This window comes from Oryctolagus cuniculus, chromosome 12 (assembly GCF_051225735.1).
Source record: "Oryctolagus cuniculus isolate XC-2025 breed Fujian yellow rabbit chromosome 12, ASM5122573v1, whole genome shotgun sequence".
NCBI classification, from domain to species: domain Eukaryota; kingdom Metazoa; phylum Chordata; class Mammalia; order Lagomorpha; family Leporidae; genus Oryctolagus; species Oryctolagus cuniculus.
In genome coordinates, this window is record NC_142878.1 from 23,646,070 (window position 1) to 23,656,095 (window position 10,026).

The 10,026-nt window shown below is 43.5% G+C and overlaps 1 protein-coding gene across 5 annotated transcripts in view; it reads right to left on the bottom strand.

The window, feature by feature from the left end:
- STYX (serine/threonine/tyrosine interacting protein) overlaps positions 1–8,664 on the bottom strand; it is a 38,836-nt gene extending 30,172 nt beyond the window's left edge. For 2 of the 5 annotated variants that reach the window (XM_089309696.1, XM_089309697.1), the window contains exons 1-4: positions 8,272–8,664; positions 4,620–4,652; positions 1,781–1,834; positions 601–680 (exon numbers count right to left, since the gene is read on the bottom strand). Coding sequence is in view for 3 of the 5 variants with exons in the window: in XM_051822863.3 (XP_051678823.3) it covers positions 1,781–1,834; positions 4,620–4,652; positions 8,272–8,328 (144 nt within the window). In the remaining 2 variants the exon portion in view is untranslated. The remainder of the gene's footprint in view (positions 1–600; positions 681–1,780; positions 1,835–4,619; positions 4,653–8,271) is intronic. The other 3 variants (XM_089309695.1, XM_051822864.3, XM_051822863.3) reach the window with 2 other exon arrangements.
- Positions 8,665–10,026: the final 1,362 nt, after the last annotated feature.

Sequence of the window (10,026 nt, forward strand, 5' to 3'; positions counted from 1 at the left end):
CACACAATCTAATTAACATTTTAGCACTCAAGAATTCTCCTAAATGTAAAAAACGGCAACTCATAATAATATCTTATATTCTGTAGTGCTTTTGGTTTTATATATAAAGCAATTTAACATGTCAATTCTAGAAATTATCAAAAAATTTTTAATTTCAAGTGATTGCAGGTTTCAATGAATTTATAGATGACATGTTAACAGCTAGAAAGTTATTTTTGTTCACTGATCGATATAATGTGCAAAATTGTGTAACACAGGTAAGTTGTTCAGTAAATCAATAATTGAATAAATCATGCAAATAACAAGGAATCAAAATTAATAGTCTTGAATTTTCCTTCCACCTTCAGCTTATAATTCTACATATTTAATTCCCACTTTCAGAATAGTCCAGAACACTAATAACTTATAAAAAGTAAAAAATAATTTTTATATGCTACATAAAAAATCTTTATGTATCTTCTCAAAATTCATACATTGAAGCCTATACTGCCAAAATGTTGTAATAGTGGGAGGTTAGGCACTTGGTAGGTAACTAGGTTCAGGTTGTCAGGGTGGAGGTTGCATCATATCACAGTTAAGAGAGACAAGCTCCTTTTTTACCTGAGGCTACAGCCAGAAGTAAGAGTCTGCAAGCCAAGACCATTTAGGTACTTTGATCATGGACTTCACAGCCTCCAGAGCTGGGAAATAAATGTTTATTGTTTAAGCCATTCCATCTACAATATTCTTTAAGAGTAATTCAAGCTGTCTATGACAATATGGCTTCAAAAATGTTAATGGTTAATTTTTGCAGCAAATTTTCTTAATGAGCAGATAGAACTAAATTGTCTTTTTATTTTCTGAATACATCCTAAGTTAGGGAAAGAGAAGTAAGCATTTAGTAGGATTAATAACTAATCAGTGTTCTACATTAATATTGATGCCAACTGCTAAAATGAATTCAGCATTCATTCCTTCATTTACATTTTATTATCTAGGATGGATTTTTCACATCAACTTTATTAATGTGAATAACATACATAATTATGCTTAAATCTGTTTACAAATTAAGTCACAGCTATATCTCTATTACCTGATATATCCTTTCCCTAGTACTTATTTTTACCAACTCCCCGTATTTCCAACTGCAGGCCAACAAAATGACTAAGGGTTACTCCTAATCCTGCCTCTACAGCAAAAAAAAAAAAAAAAATTCAATGTTGGGATGACTGACTCTTTTAAAATCTCCAAACCAAATCAAATTGTGTCATGGAGAGATCATACACCACTCAAATATATTGTCTTCTAAATAAGCAAGGTATTGGGCAAGACATCTGTGATATGTTTTACATTATAATTCAAAGAGTGGTAGTAGCACTGTCATAATTCATAGAGCTGAATTCTCCAGAAAGCAGCAAGAATACTGCTATAAACATTAAAATAACATCTATCCATTTTAATTGTGTAACTGAGGAAGTACATTACAACTTGACTATTTGGGACATTCATGTAAGTGCAAGGCTTCCCACCCTCAAGCATGCAGATCATAAACAGAAATACGGTCACTTTCAATTAAAAAACAGACTCTCCCCAGAAAAAAGATTAAATGAAATATTAAATTGCCTTATTTGGGGCCTTAACTGTATCTTCTATTATTCTGAAGCCATGATTAAGCCATTAGAGATGCCTAACATTTTAGAAAGTAAGTTAAATTGATTGGTAAATCTCACAAACACATGAATGTCATGAAAAAAATATTATAAAAGTTTATAAGTCTTAGCGAGCTCAACAGAGTTCATACCTTGCTTTTCATAGCAGAAGAATATGGGCCTAAGAACAATCCAGGTAAAATTTCCTACAGAGAGGGGGGAAAAAAAAGAATTTACCATGAACAACTTAAATCTATACAAAACACGTAACATAACTGAATTTGTGAGACATTTTAGTAGATGTTATGATAACTGGCTTCAAAGTTTATTTGGGGAATATTTCCTAGCCACTTTGAGCAAATAATTGAAGAGAAATGCAGATGCGCTTTATATCAAATGAGACATCTCAAGTGCAAAAATACTTAAGTCAGCGTTTCAGTGTAGCAGGTAAGGCTGCAGCCTATGACATGGGGCATCCCATATGGGCACCAGTGTGAGTCCCTGGTTGCTCCATTTCCAATCCAGCTACCTGCTGATGTGTCCAGGAAAGCAACACATGATGGCCATTTAGGGGATGAACCAGTGGATAGAAAGTCTCTGTCTCTCCCTTTCTCTTTAACTGTATCTTTAAAATATTTAAATCTTTAAAAAAGAAAAAAGTTCTTTAGAGTCAGAATTGAATTTTGACAGTGCTTGCTTTATATAAACAGTGTGGGCAGAATTAGTACAATGTATTGCTTTTAGATTAATAAAACTCTCTAATTTTATTTCTGTTATAGTTAAGATATCAGAGACATAAAAAAATCCTCCTTTTGAAACACAGGACCTTATTCAGTCACATTAAAAGCAGCACAAGATACAACAGGATGAGGACTATTGTCTAGGGGCGGGCCTTGGGACACAATGGGTTAAGTTCCCATTTGGTATACTGTTATTAAACTTCAGATGTATCATTTGATATAAAGCCTATCTGTGGGAGTGCCTCTGATGGAGCTGCCTCAATGTCTGACTCAGCTTCTTGCTAATATACCTGGGAGGCAGATGATCGCATGAATTGGGTTCCTCCCACCCATGTGAGAAAAAGATGGAATTCCTGGTTTCGACCTGGTACAGCCACACTTGTGGACATTTGGGGAGGGAATCAATGGACAGAAGACTTCTCTGACACTCTGCTTTTCATATAAATAAACTGGAAAAAATTATCTATAATTAACAGAATCAAATTATTTCTGCAAATGTTTACCTGTTGACAGTCCCAACAATTTCACCTTTGTAATCCTTATAACTTTAAGTAATATATCTAATATGTATTTCTATTTTCAAAAGTGAATTTGCACTGAGAGAAAGGTAATATTTTTTTTTATTTATTTATTTGAGAGTTACAGAGAGAGGTAGTGAGAGAGAGAGAGAGGGCTTCCATTTGTAGGTTCACTCTCCAGATGGCCACAACAGCCAGAGCTGCACCAATCCAAAGCCAGGACTTGGTCCATCTTCCACTGCTTTCCCAGGCCATAGCAGAGAGCTGGATCAGAAAAGCAGCCGGGACTAGAATGGGCGCCCGAATGGGATGGCACCCATATGGGATGCCGGTGCCTCAGGCCAGGGCTTTACCCGCTGCACCACAGCACCGGCCCCAAGAAAGGTAATAGTTTTTAGGAGTCCAGGGATTACCAACAATGAAAAGACACTGTTTGATCCTGAGGTTAGCAGTAAATAGTATGAAATGCAAAAGAAAAGAAATTGCTATGAAGGTGAGCTATCACTTTAATTCACTTCAACCTGGAAGCATTCAACTTAGACTTCTAGACAACTCAACTAAGTATATTAACTGGAAATCAGGCACAAAAGTTAACAACTTTTAAAAGCCTAATTGGCTTTACAGTCACAACTCTCCTTAACTAAACTAGACAAACAGAACAAACTATTTTCAAAAGGAATACAATTATAAAATGCAACATTAAGGCCGACGCTGTGGCCAGTGGGTTAACGCCCTGGCCTGAATTGAAGCACCAGCATCCCATATGGGTGCCGGTTCAAGACCCAGCTGCTCCACTTCCTATCCAGCTCTCTGCTACGGCCTGGGGAAAGCAGCAGATGGCCCATGTCCTTGGGCCCCTGCTCCCGTGTGGGAGACCTGGAGGAAGCTCCTGGCTCCTGGCTTCGGATCGGCGCAGCTCCGGCCACTGCGGCCAATTGGGGAGTAAACCATCGGATGAAGACCTCTCTCTCTCTCTGCCTCTCTCTCTGTGTAACTGACTTTTAAATAAGTAAACAAATCCTTAAAAAATGCAACATCAACAAGTAATGGGGAAATAAAATTAAAAGTTTATTGATATAAAAATAGGTCATATTTAATGCTTTCCATTAACTTCTTAAAAATCCATTACACTATCCAACTTTTTCAGATGAAATAAAAGACAGTAGTTCATTAAGCTTATATTACTGCTTCCTGGTTCTAAGTTAAAAGAAAAAGGTTGCTCATTTCCTATTCTTTTGGAGATCCTAAATTAAATTTAAATATTCACAATATTCGTAATACCTAGTTAATATTCCAAATACTTCAGGAAGAACCCACAGGTCGTGAACCAGCAGGTCTTAAAATTGCTGTGAATTTAGGTTATTTAATAATAATAATAATAATAATCAGGCTTGAACAAAAGGCTGCTGGGGCAGTGTTGTGATATAGCGGATAAGGCCGCTGCCTGCAATACAGGCGTCCCCCATGGGGGTTGGTTCATGTCCTGGCTGATCCACCACCAATCCAGCTCAGTAACAGCCTGGAACGGAAGCCGAGGAAGAGGACGGCCCAAGTGCCTGCCACCCACATGGAAGACCTGGAAGAATTCCGTGGTTCCCTGGCTTAGTCCTGGCCCAGCCACAGCTGTCGTGGCACTCTGGGGAGTGAACCAGTAGACAGAAGATCAATCTTTCTCGCCCTCTCCCTGTAACACTTTCAAAAAAATAAATCTTAAAAAAAAAAGGTTGTCTTACCTGCATCTCCCGCCTCATTGGGTAGGTCCATTCCTTAAAAAGAAAGGAAAACACAATCAAAGTACATAACATTATACAAAATGTCAGCTAATTAAAGGCTAAAAATACGACACAGAAGCATGTGGATTTTTAAGTTACATTAGACTTTAAGAACCTTCTATAAAAACAGCAGATTCCATTAGTTTCACAAATAACCAAAAATTTAAATGACAAGAAACAAGGATTAAGGTGTTCTTTAAACAACAAAACTTTCAGAATTATAATTAGGTTATTTTATATAACAGATAAAATAGCTCATTAAACTTTTTACTTTGATTTTTTAATTTTTTAATTTGTCTCTTGAGAGACATTCTTAATTTCAGCTGGTCCACACTGGTCCTAGAATCCAACACTTTAGGGATTAAAATATTAATGGGGTACACTTCTCGTAACTGCCAATGATCTATCATAAATTACTATTGTAGTTAATTAGTAGAATCAATTTCCCAAACTTTGGTGATTGGCCAAGCAGCCCAACCATATTTATCAAACCAAAGCAAGCCAGATAATACAAAACACACTTAATTAGGAAACATCATGCTTGACAGAAACTAATTCACAATTCAAAATCCTCCAATCATCAGTATGAGTAGTTACATGATTTACAAACTGCATTTGGAGGATTAAAAAAATGATAAAAATGCTCAAAGACCATCAAAATAAAGGACACAGGTTGTAACTATAAGATACACAAAAATCCACGCCCGTTGGCATTGTGACACAGCAGGTTAATCCTCCACCTGAAATGCTGGCATCCCATATCAGAGCCAGTTTGAGACCCAGCTCCCTGCTAAGGCACCTGGGAAAGCAGCAGCAGAAGGTTCAGGTGCTTGGGCCCCTGCCACCCTTGTGGGAAACCCGGGTGGAATTCCAAGCTGCTGGCTTCTGCCTGGCCCAGTCCTGGCTGTTACAGCCATTCGGGGAGTAAACCAGCAGATCGAAGATTCTCTCTCCCTCTCTTCTTCTCTCTACATAACTCTGCCTTTGCGGGGTGGGGAGGAGGGGGGAGTTGTCACCAGTACTTCAAGAAATTTGAAAGTAATATTCTTGTACAGGTGACTGAATCATCCAGCTACCATAATTTGAGTGCATTAATTACTAAAACCAATTACTAATAGTTTTCAACACAGAGTTTCCTATCTGGAAGAAAACAGTACTGGTCACCCTTTTTGCGTATCTTGTTGGAAATAGGAAAACAAACACTGTTTTATTAGTTTATAATGAGTAACTGTACCCCATTTAATGATTTATTTTTATGCCCCCCTCTGGTAGTTTTTTCCTGCCCCACAAGCACTCTCCATCTGTGGAAGTGTTCCTATAGTTCCAGTGGGAGGGCAACCAAGATAAACTTCATTCCCTTAACCAAGCAATTAGGGATATGATCTGGACTGGGTAACTCATTGTAACCCCTTCTTGGATAATAGTGACCAATCCCAACATTAGGAACAGAATCTAAACTGGGCCAAACACTGAAGCTGAAGGAGAGATGGGCTGACGGCTGAGCTCCAAGCCTTGACTGAGAAGCCCAAGAGACACAGAACTCCTGAGCAGAGGCGGTTCTGATGCATTCAACACCTAGTCTAGTCAAATCTCTGAGACCAGTCGTATCACTACCTTTTGGGATCTGTTTCCTCTCTTACTTAAAACTAGTCTCAGTTGGTTTCTGTTACCAGCGACCAACAGATCAAACATCCAGTGCCATGATATGAGGTATGAACTGACTCTCAGTGACAATAACTACTTCGTCATCCACCAGGGTTTAAACATTACCTCTGTTCCTGAGGTACAGTTGATCTTTGTCTCCAATTCCTATTACAGTCCCTTAAAACCCTAGGATTTTCTAGAGTGATGTCTCTCTTTATTCCAAATGAGCCACAGCTGACTGTATCCAAGATTATGCTAATGAAGGGATTCAAGGTGGAGTCGGTCACCAGAAAGATCAAGTAAAAGATGAGAACCTTAGCCTCACCCAGCGCCCTCTGGGAAGGGTGGGTGCTAAGAGAAGGCTGGTTATTAGGAAGTTCCTCAAACTCTTGAAGGAAACAGGATCAGCTTCTGGGTTGCTGAAGATAGGGACACACGCCCCTCCCCCATGTCGCCCCAGGCGTCTCTTCTGCCCGATTTTCTGCATCCTTTGTAATAACCTTTATAATAAAACTGTGAATGTGTTTCCCTGGGTTCTGTGAGCCCTCCTAGTAAATTAAGTGAACTTATGGAAGAACCCTGATTACAGGCGGTCAGGAGCACAACTGACAACCTACTGCTTGCAGCTGGCATCTGGGGAGAGGGGGGAAGACTTGTGGGACTGAGCCGTGTAAACGCGGGATCTAACTCTAATTCTGCTAAGTGTCAGCACCGAATTGAAATTACTGGATACCAATAGGTGTCCAAAGAATCCTGTGGTGAGGGCGAAGGTAGAGAAACTGTTTTCATCAGTGGCACACATGAAGAAAGCGATATGCCCACTAAGAATTTTTAATTTTTTCGGGAATAAGACATACTATAAACACATTAAACACTAAAAGCAAAGTCTGGGAAAACCTTATACCGGAGCTGGTAAGATTAGGGCAGGGAAGAATGCATGCTAAAGAAAGTGTCAATTCATTTTCCTAAGTAGCCTAAAACAACTGCCTTTTTTCTTATCTAAATGTCTACTTATAAAACACGCAGTTCTCAAGCCATCATAACAGGCAAGGGAGTCACCCAAATTTAAGAAAACAAGTCAATCACAAATGAAGATATTAAATAGAGTACTTAGAATAAATCAAATGACCTCCTAAAAATACACCTTTAATTTTCCAATTATTTTTAAGCTCTTTCAAACTCTAGAAACTTCTTGATTGCGCTAAAGTATAACTGAGTGTGCTTGTCTTGTTATTAACTTAGCCCCCCAAAACTCTATGGTGTGGCACACCATAAAGTATTTCAGACTAGCAACAGATGAAAAAAAAAAAAAAATGGATTCCAAAGTTAGGCAGGGAGGAAGGGGGAGTAGAAAGAGCCACCAACTAGGCGATCAGGAGCCCAGGTACGAAGAATCCTCCTCCCAGTACTAACTGCCCCCCAAAGGGCGAGGCTTCTCATTAAGTTTTCTGCTTGAAGCGCGCTGGCATGCCGACATTTTCTTCTGCTGGTCGCGGCTTTCTGCACACAACACACTGCGGGAAACTTTGCGAAGTCGGGGTTCCGGGTCTGTGCCCCCACGTGGGGCCCTGTGTGCCCCCCGGGGAACCGCCGACACCACCACGGCTGTGGCTCACGCCGATCCCAGACCCAGCGGCTTCGTCCCCCTGCCCCGGCAAGCCCGAGGGGGAGCGCCCGGCCAGCGCGCCCCGCGCTCCTCCGCGCCCACGGGCGAGGGCGGCGTCCCCCCCTCAGCTCGGCTCTGCAAACCCCGGACCCGAGACCCTGCCCTCCGCCGCTCCCAGCAGAGGGCGACCCCCAGCCTGGGCCACACACAGCCCACGGCCGCTGCCCCGCAGGTCCCGGGGCGCCTCAGGTGGCAACGCGGCTCCCACGGAGTTGGCGGCTGCGACGGTTGGGGCCTGGGGTCGCCCCTCGGCCGGAGCCGGCGGGGGGAGGCCTGTGCGTGGCAGCCGCCGGACAGACTCACCTCGGCTTCTTCTTTACACTGGGGGAGCGAGGGGAACTCCAGCTTCACGTCCTCCATGGTCCCGGGCCGCGGGGCTGGTGGTGGGTGGGGTGGGATGGTGAGTTCCCGGGCGGGCACGACCCTCGGGCTTGGCAGTGGCGGCGAGAGCAAGGATGGCCGCTGAAGCGAGTGCGGACTGGCCGAAGGCGAGCTTACAACGAACACGCGCAGACCACAGGATCCCAGCGACTGCGGCGACGGCGGCGGCGACAGCGGGGAAGAGGGGGCGGCTCGCACCCCGCCGCCATGCTGCTGCTGTCTCCCCTCCCCTCCGTCTCCGCGCCCCTCGGCGGCCCAGGATCCGGCACGGGCGCGAGCCCTACAACCGTCTCCCCGCACTCCTCCCGCCCCCCCGCCCTCGCCGCGCCAGCCAATCGCAGCCCACGCTCGCCCTCGGCCCGCCCCCCGCCGCCGCCAGGTGTCAGCGCGCCGTCTCGCCCCGCCCCCCCGGGAGAGCGCAGGCGCAGGGGGCGGGGCGCCGGCAGGACTCCCCACGCGGGGAGGAGGCTGGGCTGCGGCAGGAGGGCGGGATCGGGAAGGTCCTGGGAAAGGCGGTGGGGCGGTCCGGGACGGGTGCACACACCCTGCCGGCCAGGCCTGGCATCCGGAGTTCCTCCCTTCTCGGAGTCCTGTGCAGTCGGCGGCGAGTGAGAACCCGAATACAAGAGGTCAGTTTAAAGTCATGTTATGCTACACAGAAAATGAAATAGCCGTCACCTTGAGGCACGTTACTGAAATGGTGACTTTCTAAGAATACTTGCGAAACGGAGCTGATACTTCCTCAGTTCCGACTTTAATCCCCAGTCTGCCCATGTTCCAACACGTTAATAAACCACCTGGCTGTCGGTAGTTGTGGAAACAGAGTTCGCGTCAGCGTTAATAAAAGCGAGGTATATGCTCTCTCTTGGCCTCGGGAGACACTATCCTAGTTTGTTTTCAAACAGATGAGGAAACCCAAGCTGCTAAGTGAAGAACCCACATTTAAAGATTTGTACGCTAGAATGATTCTTTAAAACCTACTGCCAACACAGGAGTACAAAGACAAAATGAACAAAAAGCAAGTGACAATAAAGGACAATATGGATATTTGATTAAAACCCCCGCCCATACACTTTTTATTTTTTTCTCGTATGTACACAATAGACTGCCAACACACATAGAAACAGAATTGTTCCGGAGTTTATTCGAGGGCTCCATGTTCTCTATCACTATAAATATCTTCCACCTTCAAAAATTATAAAAGGTTCTGTACCAGCTGTTAATTTGAAGAACGACTGTATAGTTAACCAGGTCCTATATTGTTCGTTCTGGTGTTTATGAAACTGGAGTGTCTTTTTTTTTTTTTAATAGCGCCTTCAATTATACAATCTCAAGGGATTCCCAGTGACTCCTTTATGTGATTTGTGTTGCCACATAGGGGAAACAATTGTGAATAAGTAACAGAACTTTTGTCTTAAGCATTTTTGACCGGGCTGGCCTTGTGGCCTAGCAGGTTTAGCCACCACCTGTAATGTTGGCATCCCATATGGGCGCTGGTTGGTATCCTGGCTGTTCCACTCTAATTCAGTTCCCTAGTAATGGCCTGGAAAAATCAGTAGAAGATGGCCCAGGTGCTTGGGCTCCTGCCATCCATGTGGGAGACCCGTATGCAGCGCCTGGCTTGGGCCTGGTCCTGCCCAGCTGTTGTGAGCATCTGGTAATGAACCAGCAGATGGA